Raw genomic sequence first — 13,126 nt, 5'->3', positions numbered from 1 at the left:
CTTTGATCGGATCGACAATGGGGAGTTGGATATGACTAGATTGGGAGATAATTGTGTTGAATTATTATGAAATGACCCAAATTTGCCAAAGGCCATTTTTGACCTGACTGTCCTAGACTGATGGCTAACACGTGCTTCCTCCAGGACGTGTACCTCCACTCCAAGCCTCTTGTCCTAACCGAACCGTTTCTCCTCGCAGAGCTACAGCAGCAGCAGCGGCAGCGTCACGTCCGCCTCGCAGAAGCGGATGGACGACAGCGCCGCCCGCTTCACCAACGCCAACTTCCAGGAAGTCCCGTCTCACTCGGGTCCGAGCTCCAAGGACGGCGGCTCGACCGAAAGAGACGGCAAGAGCTCCGAGGGCAAGAGCAAGAAGTCCAGCAGCCATTCCGGCTCCGGCTCCGGCTCCAGCTCGCGGGGACGCAAGTCCAACCCGAGCAAATCTCACGGGCCCGTGGTCACCATCGCCACGTCCTCCACCGTCCCGTCGTCGTCCAGCCCCTTTCAGCAGGGTGAGCCGCGGGTTTAGCTTCATTCTTCACTAGCGCCCGGCTGCCGGATCTGTGTGGAGTCTCTCTGCTGTTAGACGTTATTAATAATGTAATACTCTCCAGTGGAGCAGTAGTGTTAGTGGGACGAGCTCAGGCGTGGTCACTTCATATCACTGCAGGTGAAGCTAAACATGGTTGGTCAACTCTGTGTGAAAGGGACTATCTGTGTGTGTGTGTGTGTGTGTGTGTGTTATGGCTGAATCAGGTGTGAAAGTGTGTGTGTGTGCTTGTCTGTCTAGGTGTGCACGTGTCTGTCCGTGTGTGTGTGTGTGTGTGTGTGTGTGTGTGTGTGTGTGTGTGAGGGATTCCACTGTTGTAATCTGGAGCAGCACTGACAGCCTGTGTGTGTGTGAGTGCACGTGTCTGCCATGTGTGTGTGCGCTTGTGCATGTGTGTGAGTGCATGTGTGTGTGTGTGTGAGTGCACGTGTCTGCCATGTGTGTGTGCGCTTGTGCATGTGTGTGAGTGCATGTGTGTGTATGTGTGTGTGCACGTGTCCGCCGTGTGTGTGTGTGCTTGTGCATGTGTGTGAGTGTGAGTGTGTGTGTGTGTGTGTGTGTGTGCACGTGTCTGCCATGTGTGTGTGTGAGCTTGTGCATGTGTGTCTGTGCATGTGTGTGTGTGTGTGTGAGTGCACGTGTCCGCCATGTGTGTGTGTGCTTGTGCATGTGAGTGTGTGTGTGTGTGTGTGTGTGTGTGTGCACGTGTCTGCCGTGTGTGTGTGTGCGCTTGTGCATGTGTGTCTGTGCATGTGCGTACGTGTGTGTGTGCTTGTCTGTCTAGGTGTGCACGTGTCTGTCCGTGTGTGTGTGTGTGTGTGAGGGATTCCACTGTTGTAATCTGGAGCAGCACTGACAGCCTGTGCATGTGTGAGTGCACGTGTCTGCCATGTGTGCTTGTGCATGTGTGTGAGTGTGTGTGTGTGTGTGTGTGTGTGTGTGTGCACGTGTCTGCCATGTGTGCTTGTGCATGTGTGTGAGTGTGTGTGTGTGTGTGTGTGTGTGTGTGCACGTGTCTGCCGTGTGTGTGTGCGCTTGTGCATGTGTGTCTGTGCATGTGCGTACGTGTGTGTGTGTGAGGGATTCCGCTGCTGTAATCTGGAGCAGCACTGACAGCCTGAAAGTGTGTGTGTGTGTGCTTGTCTGTCTAGGTGCGCACGTGTCTGTCTGTGTCTGTGTGTGTGTGTCTGTGTGTGTGTCTGTGTGTGTGTCTGTGTGTCTGTGTGTGTGTGTGTGTGTGTGTGTGTGTGTGGGATTCCGCAGCTAAAGTCTGGAGCAGCACTGACTGCCTAAATGTGTGTGTGTGTGTGCGCACGTGTCTGCCGTGTGTGTGTGTACATGTGTATGGATGTGTGCACATGCTTGTGTGTGTGTGTGTGTTTGTACGTTTCTGTGTGTGTCTTTGTGTGTATGTGCGTATCTATGTTTGTGTATTTGTGCGTATGTTTGAATGTTTGTGTGTTTCTTTGTGTGTTTGTGTGTTTGTGTGTATCTGTGTGTGTGTGTGTCTTGGTGTGTGTTTGTGCGTATCTATGTGTGTGTGTGTTTGTGTGTGTGTGTGTTTGTGTGTGTGTCTTGGTGTGTGTGTGTGTTTGTGTGTGTGTCTTGGTGTGTGTGTGTGTTTGTGTGTGTGTCTTGGTGTGTGTGTGTTTGTGTGTGTCTTGGTGTGTGTTTGTGCGTATCTATGTGTGTGTGTGTTTGTGTGTGTGTGTGTGTTTGTGTGTGTGTCTTGGTGTGTGTGTGTGTTTGTGTGTGTGTCTTGGTGTGTGTGTGTTTGTGTGTGTCTTGGTGTGTGTTTGTGCGTATCTATGTGTGTGTGTGTTTGTGTGTGTGTGTGTGTGTGTGTGTGTTTGTGTGTGTGTCTTGGTGTGTGTGTGTGTGTGTTTGTGTGTGTGTCTTGGTGTGTGTGTGTTTGTGTGTGTCTTGGTGTGTGTTTGTGCGTATCTATATGTGTGTGTGTGTGTTTGTGTGTGTGTCTTGGTTTGTGTGTGTCTTGGTGTGTGTGTTTGTGCATATCTATATGTGTGTGTGTGTTTGTGCATATCTATATGTGTGTGTGTGTTTGTGTGTATCTATATGTGTGTGTGTGTTTGTGTGTGTGTCTTGGTGTGTTTGTGTGTGTCTTGGTGTGTGTTTGTGCATATCTATATGTGTGTGTGTGTTTGTGTGTATCTGTTTGTGTGTGTGTCTTGGTGTGTGTATGTGCGTATCTATATGTGTGTGTGTTTGTGTGTATCTGTTTGTGTGTGTGTGTCTTGGTGTGTATCTGTTTGTGTGTGTGTGTCTTGGTGTGTATCTGTTTGTGTGTGTGTGTCTTGGTGTGTATCTGTTTGTGTGTGTGTGTCTTGGTGTGTGTATGTGCGTATCTATATGTGTGTGTGTGTTTGTGTGTATCTGTTTGTGTGTGTGTGTCTTGGTGTGTGTATGTGCGTATCTATATGTGTGTGTGTGTTTGTGTGTATCTGTTTGTGTGTGTGTGTCTTGGTGTGTATCTGTTTGTGTGTGTGTGTCTTGGTGTGTGTATGTGCGTATCTATATGTGTGTTTGTGTGTATCTGTTTGTGTGTGTGTGTCTTGGTGTGTGTATGTGCGTATCTATATGTGTGTGTGTTTGTGTGTATCTGTTTGTGTGTGTGTGTGTGTGTGTACATTTTTGTGCGTGTTTGTGTAACATTAAATGTTAATTCTGAGAAACAAATGCTGATTGGTGGCGCAGCGCTCCGTTACGCTTTCTCGTCACCTCTGAGATCCGGGTTCGAATCCTAGCGATGCTACCAGCCTGCCAGGCGTCTACACAGACATGTCTGGCTGCGTCTGACAGGGAATGTCGTCCCGTCCGGGATGGGCATATAATCATATAGGAATTAAAATACAAGAGTAGAGTAGAACTTTGATTCAGCGTGACGTGTCGGCTCATGTCCTGACATCACGAAGCCTGTCCGACAGGAACAGGAACAGGAGAGACGAGAAACGGTGGGGAAACTTCGGCTGAAACCGAATTTCCTGGGTAAACGGAGGATCCTGTGTCGGGTGTCGGAGTGTCTGGAAGGAACTGGAAGGATTCGAACGTTTAAGTAAAGTGTGCTGCCTGTGTGACGTGAATTCATCTCTGTACCTGTAACTTCGCCAGCAGCTTGTTTGTTTACGTCTCTCCTGGTTTTCATCCAGGGCTCCTATTGGCCGGCGGGAGCAGCAAGACGTCGTCCGGCGGTTCTGCAGCTCAGCCCGCCTCCGACTTCCACGGCTTCTCCTCGGAGTCCGGCCTGAGGGCCGGAGACTCGTACACGCCGCCCTCGTTCGGCCGCTGCCTGATGAAGGGCGGGGCCGAGGGCGCGGCGTCTGAAGGGATGCCGCCCCTGAACACCTTCGGCTCCATGATGTCGCTTCCTCAGAACGCGGCCCCGGCGTCCGGCTCCTCCAAACATTACGAGAACTCGCACTCGGCCGGCGGCGAGCCGGCGTCGGCGGGGTTCAAGCGCGCCCAGCCGTCGTCCTCCTCGTCGTCCTCCTCGGCGGCCTCGTCCTCCTCCGCCGTGGACGAGGGGGTCAAGAAGAAGAGGCGGGGCAACTGGAAGAACCGCTACGGGCCCTGCTTCACCACCCAGGAGAACAAGACCCCGGAGACGACGGAGCTCAGCGCCGCGCCTCTTCCTTCCTCCTCGTCGCTGTCGCTGTCGCCGCCCTCCTCCTCTCTGGTGGCGAGGAACTGCACCGTCAGCATCAGCACCGGGAACATGCCGGTGGGAGGAGCTGGGACCAACAGTCTGGCCAATCAGAAATCGCCGTCTCTGCTCAGGAACGGAAGTTTGCAGGGTCTGACCGTGAGCTTGCCGCCCGCTGCAACAGGTAAGAACAAAACGGAAGTGCTTCCGACCTGGCCGTGCGTCCAACAGACACGACTGGGCGCGTCTAAGGTCGGGAAGGTCAGAAAGTCCGTGCGTGGCGCTATGGTGGTGATGTGGAGGGGCGGTACGGTTTCAGGAACGGCTGAACGAGGAACGTTAAAGCGATCTCCCTTCCTGTCGGAGCGCTCGCGTCGTTCCGAGCCGGAACTTCCGATAACGATTAGTTCTGTAATCCTTCGGAGAAAGAGCGGGAGCGTTGGCCGCGCTCCCGCGGCGGTTTATCGTAATCGTTCCGTTTAGCGCTCATTACGACTGAAGTGGACGAAGCAGCTGTTCGTACTGCGCGAGGCCGAACCGAGCCGCTCCATCTCCATAGAGATGGACGTTTACTCGTCAGCGCTGAGCGAGCCGCTCCGAGCACGCCGTTACCGCCGTGTGTGTGTGTGTGTGTGTGTGTGTGTTAGTGTGTGTTCCTTGTTATTTATTGGTCACTTCTGGTAAATGGATCACTGTACTAACACGGCGCTTAAAAATCCTCGTGTACGCTTGCGTACGTGTACGTTTGATTTCTTTTTCCACGTGTGTACGGCGTACACAGCACAAGGAGCAGGACTCGTACCGGTCCCGGGCGCTCGTGCTGCGTTCGCTACTCGACAAACCCTGTTTTCCGGTCATCAGTCGGTCGTTAATGTCTCGTAGAATTTTTAATTTTCTACCTCTTGCAAGTTTAGTGGTTAGGAACGGGCGGTAAATCTGAGAATTGACTCACACCAGCGCTCAAAAGTCTTGGAACACCCCTGATTTCCTGTTTTTTTATTCATATTTACACAAAATAATCTTTAATGTGATGAAATGTAGGCACTCTGTGCCTCTGTAAACAAAGCTAGTTCACCACTGGTAAGAAGTGGCTGTCCAATAGAAAGGTGCACTTGTCAGTGCGCTCGCTCTTAGTGCAGGTCCCAAGCCCGGATAAAAAAGGCATGAAAACCCTTCAGAGTAGCTTTTACAGTGGAAACGAAGCTGTGAAGTACGGTGGAGTGTTACACTCACACTCATATTTTACACAGCAGTAATACTAGTACGAAAACATTCCAAAATATCGTGATGTTATTCCACGGCTGTATTGCACGTCCTTAAAATGTACCACGGACCATGTATACTCGGCGCACGTCCCCACACACACACACACACACACACATACGCTTACTTAAGAGCTCATTTCTCTCCTGCTGTTGCTTGGCAACCCATCCAATGCTCCTGTGCTGCACTCCTCCGATGTGAAGGTGAAACCCCGAGCGCCGACTCTCTCTCTCTCCCTCACATCGTCGGTGTCTCTCGACCCTTCACCTGTCGCTGCCCTCCGACTGGACTGTAAATATTTAGCCAGGCCCGGTGTAGTACCGCGCCTCATCTATCCGGCCCTCCCGGGAAACGATGGGTGACGGCTTTATCGGGCAGAACGGCGGGGGCCGACATTAAAGGCAAACATTCATCCGGCGGGTTCAGGGGCCGGAGACTTTACGGGGTGCCGTCCGGAGCCGAAATGGAGGCGCGTGCAGGGACAGGGATTTCATCACGATTAAATGCTTTCATCTGTTAAAATGTCGGTCCATTATGTTTCTTACGTTCGGGTCGTTCTAGCCACCCTAAATTTTGACCTGGATCTCCGTACGGCTGGATATATCGATAGGTTTGGATTGGAATGCAACAAACGTGTGTGTGTGCGCGCGTGTGTGTGTGTGGGGAACGTGGAGAACGTGCGAGGCGCTCATCACTGTCAGGTCCGGTCGTTAACCTCTCTCTGAACTTGCCTGGATTCTGAGCGCCGGGTGAAAGTGACGCTCGACTTGTTTCATCCCACTGGAAGTTTCCGTCCTCTCGTCTGATCCGATCCCGCGGTCCTGACCGAGCGTCCCGTCCAGTCCCGGTCACATAGCGGGTGTCGGGAGTCGTGTCCTTGCTCACGTCTGATCGAACGCTGAGCGCTCTAGACGTGTTGGTCATTAACCGGGTTTAATCACTAATCCGTCGACCAAAGCTTTGGTAGCTGTTTATTTTTTACCTCGTGCGCCTCAGATACTGTTCAGGTGGACTCAGGATCCTCAAGTGTTTGACTTTACACCAATTTGCATGAATTGTTTATTATTTATTTAAGACAAATAAAATATATATAATCAGTTATAATCTTAATTAATCCTAATTAAGTAATTAACATTTACACTTTTGGCATTTAGCGGACGCCTTTATCCAAAGCGACCTACAGTATAGAGTCTAAGCAATTGAGGGTTAAGGGCCTTGCTCAAGGGCCCAACAGTGGCAACCTGGCAGTGGTGGGCCTTGACCCAGTGACCTTCTGATTACGACCATAATCTTTAACCACTAAGCTACTACCACCGGGATCCAGGGTTGGGATCCTTGACGGTGCGCCTGCATACAGAAATGGTCCGTCTGCGTCCGGGTTGGGTGGTGGTCGAGGCCCCGCGACGGATCGCGGCCTGCATTTCGCCCTGAGATTATGGGGAAACAGGACCCACCGTGATCCTGACCAGGATAAAGCCTTCGTGAAACCTAAAAAAAAAAGATCGTACTGTTTGAGGTTTTGCGCGAGTAAATGTTTGCGTTTGCAGAAACGTGACGAGTTAATTTTTAACCTCAACTTGTTGACTTTGTGTTAGTAAAAAGGCCCCCCACCCAAATACCCCCCCCCCCCCAACCCGTACACACACACACACACACACTCGCGTGCATAAACGTAAAATTGAAAGCGATGCCGACGGTTCTGACCCCCGATTAGCTGCACATACCGGCGTCGGTGGAGCGCTGCTGCAGCGGCGGGGGTTCGAACCCGCCTCTCGGTGGAGAGCATGCAGCCGCCTTCACGTGCTGCTCCCGGCTCAACAATGCGCTCTTGTTCCTGTAACGAAGGTTCACCGCCGCCAGCCATTCATTCCTTTGTGGGCCGAGGGGGCCTCCAGGGGTCAGCCTCGTCCATCCGAGCAGGTCGCTTCAGATTTGGGGTGGGAGGGGGCGATAATGGGGTCTAGAGGGTGTGTTAAAGAGAGACAGGAAAAGGAATCAGTGAAACAGGAACTGAGAATCCAGTGTGTGGGCTGCATCGGGACTCCTGTGATCGTGTTGCTGTTTTAAGTTCCTCCCGTCGCTGAATTCCAGTATAAACTGAACCACTCTAATTAATTTGGGGTTTTTTTGGGGGGTTTTGTAATGCTCGGACTTGCAGCTAGTAGATGATTTAATAAATAAATTGGTACATGTTGAGGGGGGAGAAAAAACAGGACTGACGGGCGCGTGGAGAATTTGGGCTGCTTGGCAGAGGACCCAGTTGCACCCATGCTGAGTCTAGTATCAGTCTGGTCTAGACTCGGGTGACGACGTCGTCGTGACGCGCCCCTGTTTGCTACCTTCTAAGTAGAAGTGCAAATTTAACCAAATCCTTTTAACTGTTGACCCAGTTAAAGCCGCCAGGCTAACGGCAGGCGTGTGGCTAATCCGGACAGCGTACGCTCCCTCGTTCCGGACCGAACCAGGAAACCGGACGTCGTTCCATTTTAGTTCTGGTTCGCTCAGCGTTCGCACGCGCAAATCTACAATCGAACCAAAATAAATTAAGATAAAGAGACATGACGCACAAATGTCGTATATTTTCCAGCTTATATCGGGCTTGTGTTCATCTGCTGGTATTTCTACCAACTGGGAACACAGCAGGAGGGGGTAAGATGGATCAGGGAGTCAAAACGGCGCCAGAAATTCCTCCACACACACCAAATTAGGTCCTCTGTTCTCTCGCCCGCACGTCTTGTGACATCACAACTTGTGTTCGGTTTGTTTATATGTCGTCGCTTCGTATTGCTTCGATACCTGAAACTATCTACTGTTCAGATCTACTGAGTCGTCGCACCAGTGTTTGTTTTACTTTAAACTCTGCACATCTGGATCTGTGTGGACTGATGTGGATATTTTGCATCGTGCTCCAGTATAAAGGTGGAGACTCTGATTATAGTCGTATAACAACGCTTGAATTTTGGCGCTGCGTCGTTTGCTATCGAATGTGAACCACAGCAAAAGATTCAGGAACATGTAGGGTTTTTAAAATGTGCAGTCGTTCCCACAGTCACTGTCGTAACGGGTCAGCGATGAGTCGAAACGAAATCCAGGTACTGTAAACTGTCAGTGTTTGACCTGCTCTGTCTCGTGTGTGTGTGTGTGTGTGTGTGTGTGTGTGTGTGTGTGTGTGTGTGTGTGTGGTGCAGTGACGTACCCCAGCAGCAGCGACGTGACCGCCCCTCTGCCGAGCGCCGTGCTCGGAGGCTGTCTCTCCGTCTCCAGCTCAGAGATGCCGGGCACCTCCATGCCAATCTTGTCGTCCCTGCCCTCCGCCGCGCCGTTCACCGCCACCTCGTCCACACACGTGAGTATTTACACGAACACGCCGTTATTTAGGACTGGGTTCCCGGCACCACGTTTTTAAATCGGGCAGGTTTAAGGTGGAATCGGGCCCGTTACAGGGCGGCACTCATCATGTTAGGGTCATAACGTAACGTACGGTGACGTAAAAGTAGAGCGTCTCAATAATCTGATTATGAGCTCCAGGTCTTATTAGAATCCTCTCTACTGAGGCAGATGATCAGGTAGGTAGTGGGGAGCAGGACGGGTCGATAGGTTTTCGCACAGACTCGTAATCTAGTGGTTGAAGGCGTGCACGGACTCACCACGATCACCTTTAACCAACCAGGAATGAAAATAATGGTGAAAATGACCAGGTATTTTACAGACACGGCGTTCCGTCCTGATGGAATCCGACAGGCTGGAATAAAAATGACCTTTTTTTTATTATTATAACTATTCGCACCCCTTTAGTTTCCCCTGATCTGAACGAGACGCCCCGCGGGGGGTCGGGCCTCGGCATTGTATCGCTCCTCTCTGTCAGGGGAAAGAAAAATGTGTAACGGGTCGCCGGAGGAAATCCTGCAAACGCCGCCGCCGTGGGAAAGCGAACAAAAGGGCGACTCCGCTCCGCCGTGTCGTTTGAAGCCTTTCAGGAAGGATGTTGATGGATTAGCGAGTTATTAGAGAAGCTTTTAAAAGCCGCGATCGGGCTCAAATAAAAATAGCACACACACACACACACTTGTATCATTCTGATCTGTGAAGGATGGATGGATCTCCGCTGCTTTGGGAAAACAGTGTCTAAACAGACCCCAAGCAGAAAGACCGGAGTGCAGGTGAAAGGTGGGACTGAGGTGATCTGACCTTAAATATCAGTGTGAGCGCAAAAGCATCGGCCTCATAATGAACGAGAGCTAAGGGTCGGCTCCGCCCGCTCGACATAAAAAGGTGCGAAGTTGTTGTTGTGCGTGGTTTGGTCGAAATATCATCGCCAAGCCAGCTCACTTAGTGTCACCCTGATCAAAACATCAACAACAGGGCACCCCGGGGCCGTCGGTCGGCTGGGCGCCATCTAGCGGGCGCAATTGGCAGTGCCTGCATCAGACACTAATCGGCCACCGTGTCTGCTGGGTGGGGAAACTACCGGATCTTTAAACACTGTGCAAGGACCCTGGTTAGCAGATCGTAGGGCGAAAACAAGGGGTCCTGCTTGGAACGTGCCAGATCGGCCTCGTAATGAACGAGAGCTGAGTGTCGGCTCCGCCCGCCTGACATAAGGAGGTGGGATATTGTTGTTGCGGGTGGTTTGGTTGAAATATTAGTGCCAAGCCCGATCACTTAGTGTCACCCTGATCAAAACATCAACAACAGGGCACCCCGGGGCTATCGGTCGGCCGGGCGCCATCTAGCGGGCATGATTGGCGGTGCCTGGAGCGAGGGATGACCGGAATACGTGGGCGGGGTCTTCAAACGCTGTGTAAGGACCCCTGACTGGCGGATAGAGGCGCCTGTGCAGAGTGCATGGGTGGATATACCCACCTCGGGATCCCCCAGCAGCGGAAGACAAACTGACTAAGATAAAATGGGAGAAAATGCATAAAATATAATGAAAAATAAAGGCCACAGCAGCGGAAGACAAACTGAAAAACGGAGAAAATGCAGAAATAAAACCTAAATAAAAGCAAAATTTAAGGAATGCCGCCTGAATTTCTGTGTTTGAGAAACGTGCGACAAATGTAGTTTTATTAAAGCACGTGTGTGTTTTTATATTGTGATAAACACCGAGTCTTATTGTAATTAGCTCTGCCGTTTTGTCAGGCGTTCGCTGCCCCCCCCCCCCCTTCATCCCTCCTTCCCTCCTTTTTCTTTTTTCAGAGCTCTTATTAGGGAAATGGTTTAATTGGATTAAATAATTAGTGTTAGAACACATGGCGTACGGGGCTGCTGTCGTCTGCAGTCACAAGAAGTACAGCTGGCGTGGTGCTTTATTAACCCCCCCCATACACACACACACACACACACACACACACACGCGCTCACTCCGAACGCGATTTATATTCGGCTTGTTTGACTGCGGCCCTTTGAATAAATTTGAATGTGTTTCTCTTGCAGCTGCAGTCCGGCTCATTAGCAGGAACCCTGAACCTGGCCCCGCCCCACATGTTCGGCAACAGGCTCAACCCCAACTCCGCCATGGCCGCCCTCATCGCCCAGTCCGAGAACTCGCCGGCAGGTGAGGATTCCCACACACACACACACACACGTGTACACCCACCGCAACCCTGACCAGGATGGAGCGTTTAGCAGACACGTTTTCAACAGCGACAACCTTGCAGTGGTGGGACTCGAACCAGCAACCTTATGATTACTAGTCCAGTAATTATTGAATTCACGCATATTAAGGTAATCACGTGCTTCCGAGTTTGCAGTAACAGTTTAGGGAAGGTCCTTTCCTGTTCCAGCATGAGCACGGACTGGTAATCGAAAGGTCGCTGGTTGAAGCTCACCACTGCCAGGTTGCCACTGTTTGGTCCTTGAGCAAGGCCCTTAACCCTCAATTGCTTAGACTGTATACTGTCACAGTACTGTAAGTCACTTTGGATAAAGGTGCCCACTAAATACTGAAATAAATATAAATATATAATAGACCGGAACATCGACTGATCAGTCAGTGCCCAGCCATGCAAACGCTGGGCACAAATTCCCACAGACATACCTTAAAGTCGCAGAAAAGATTAAATACAATATACGATAGATTTAATTTGTTTTTGAGGTGTAATGTCAGACAAGCTCACGGTCAGGTGTCCATATACTTTTGGCCATGTAGTGCATCTGTGTTGGTTCAGTCAAAGGTTTTTATCAGACTAACGAAGCCCAAACCGAGCGCTCATCATCAGCGTCTGTGTAAACGTTATTCATCTGCCTGGACGTCTCTTTTCCTCGTACGACGTCTCCACGTCCACGCGCGTGTCTGTTTTCCATCATTCCTTGAGCGTATTCGCCACATCTGCGCACATGTGGACCGTCCGGTCTGAGCTTCCGATGCCGTTAACCTCCCCCCCCAGAGGTCACGTCTAAAACCTGGCCTCTCCTCGCTCCTCCGTTCCGCTGGAATGTGCTCGGCCGAGAGACCGAAACTCCCCGGTACTGTGAAGATCGGGATGCGCGGGGAGGCGGACGGGGAGTCCGTGGGCCGAGCGAGGAGCGAGTCCTGCATAGCTGTTAAATGAAGCGTGCGAGCGCTCGGACGTTTCATTCATCTGACCAGTGAGCGTGGAAATGACACAGTGGGGAGATCCCTCACCTCACCTCACCTCACCGCACAGCGCCGTGCCACGCCGGTCCCACAGTCCCCAGCCCAGCCCACACATGCTCAGTACAGAGACCTGTGAGGGTGGAACGCGAGGGAGGAGGGGTGAGGGAACCAAGTGGCCTTTGACGAATAATGGATCAGTCGTGGCGTCCTCTTAAAGGCGAGGTCAGCAGGTCGTCCAGCTGAGAGGAGACCAGAAACAAGAGTGGGTAAAACACAGACAAAACAAGTTTATAAAAAAAATAATAAACATCATAAATTTACCCACCGGACTTTATTTAACTCGTCAGAGTCGAACAAGTGTCACTTAGACACGAGGACCAACAAAAATAATATTAATTAATATTAAAATTCTTATTATTTCTCTTATGTTTTTACTCCTATTTTGTTTTGGGTGGTTTTGTTTCTTAAAGACTTTTATATATAAATATAGTTGTGATTAAGAACCTCACATGGCTTTAAGGTTGTACACTGATTCAATAAAACCTTAATTAAGCTTATAAATTAATTAATTTTATTTTATACAGTTGTGATTAGTAGTTTTGGAGGGATAAAACTTAAGCTGAAGGTAAACGATGGATTGGTGGGATTTAAGATGGTGCTGATTCACTAAAACTGAAATGAACCTTTTAAATTGAACTTTAGTTTTTTTATTTGGTTTGTATTTTATTCAGTTCTTAAATATATTAGTTTTTTTTTTATTTATGTGCATTTTGTGCATGTATTTTGCTCAGTGGTTAAGGTGCTGGACTAGTCGGTCAGACGGTCGCTGGTTGGCACTGTCCTCCTGAGCAAGGCTCTTAATGATCCTTTGGATTAAAGCGTCCGCTAAACACGGCGAGTCTAATTTATATTTTAATTTATAGATACTTCAGTTTTGGCTTATTACATTTATAAGAAAAATAAAATCTAATATAAACATTTATTTAGCGATTTTATTAGAATTAATCTGTTGGGTTTAGACTTAAAGGTCACGTGACATTTTCCTTCAGCTGCACCCAGTAAAGTCAAACGT

General features: G+C 50.1%; 2 protein-coding genes across 5 annotated transcripts in view; one reads left to right on the top strand and one right to left on the bottom strand.

Moving 5' to 3' along the window:
* Positions 1 to 13,126, bottom strand: part of armc3 (armadillo repeat containing 3) — a 378,416-nt gene that overhangs the window by 85,235 nt on the left and 280,055 nt on the right. The window lies entirely within an intron of this gene.
* Positions 1 to 13,126, top strand: part of mllt10 (MLLT10 histone lysine methyltransferase DOT1L cofactor) — a 45,705-nt gene that overhangs the window by 18,557 nt on the left and 14,022 nt on the right. For all 4 annotated transcript variants that reach the window (XM_062985332.1, XM_062985333.1, XM_062985331.1 and 1 more), the window contains 4 exons: positions 200 to 512; positions 3,718 to 4,395; positions 8,663 to 8,820; positions 10,911 to 11,031. In XM_062985332.1, coding sequence (XP_062841402.1) covers positions 200 to 512; positions 3,718 to 4,395; positions 8,663 to 8,820; positions 10,911 to 11,031 — 1,270 coding nt within the window. The remainder of the gene's footprint in view (positions 1 to 199; positions 513 to 3,717; positions 4,396 to 8,662; positions 8,821 to 10,910; positions 11,032 to 13,126) is intronic.

This window comes from Trichomycterus rosablanca, chromosome 23 (assembly GCF_030014385.1).
Source record: "Trichomycterus rosablanca isolate fTriRos1 chromosome 23, fTriRos1.hap1, whole genome shotgun sequence".
Taxonomy (NCBI): domain Eukaryota; kingdom Metazoa; phylum Chordata; class Actinopteri; order Siluriformes; family Trichomycteridae; genus Trichomycterus; species Trichomycterus rosablanca.
Note: the sequence above shows the minus strand (reverse complement) of the source record. Positions and strands in the feature narration are given on the sequence as shown.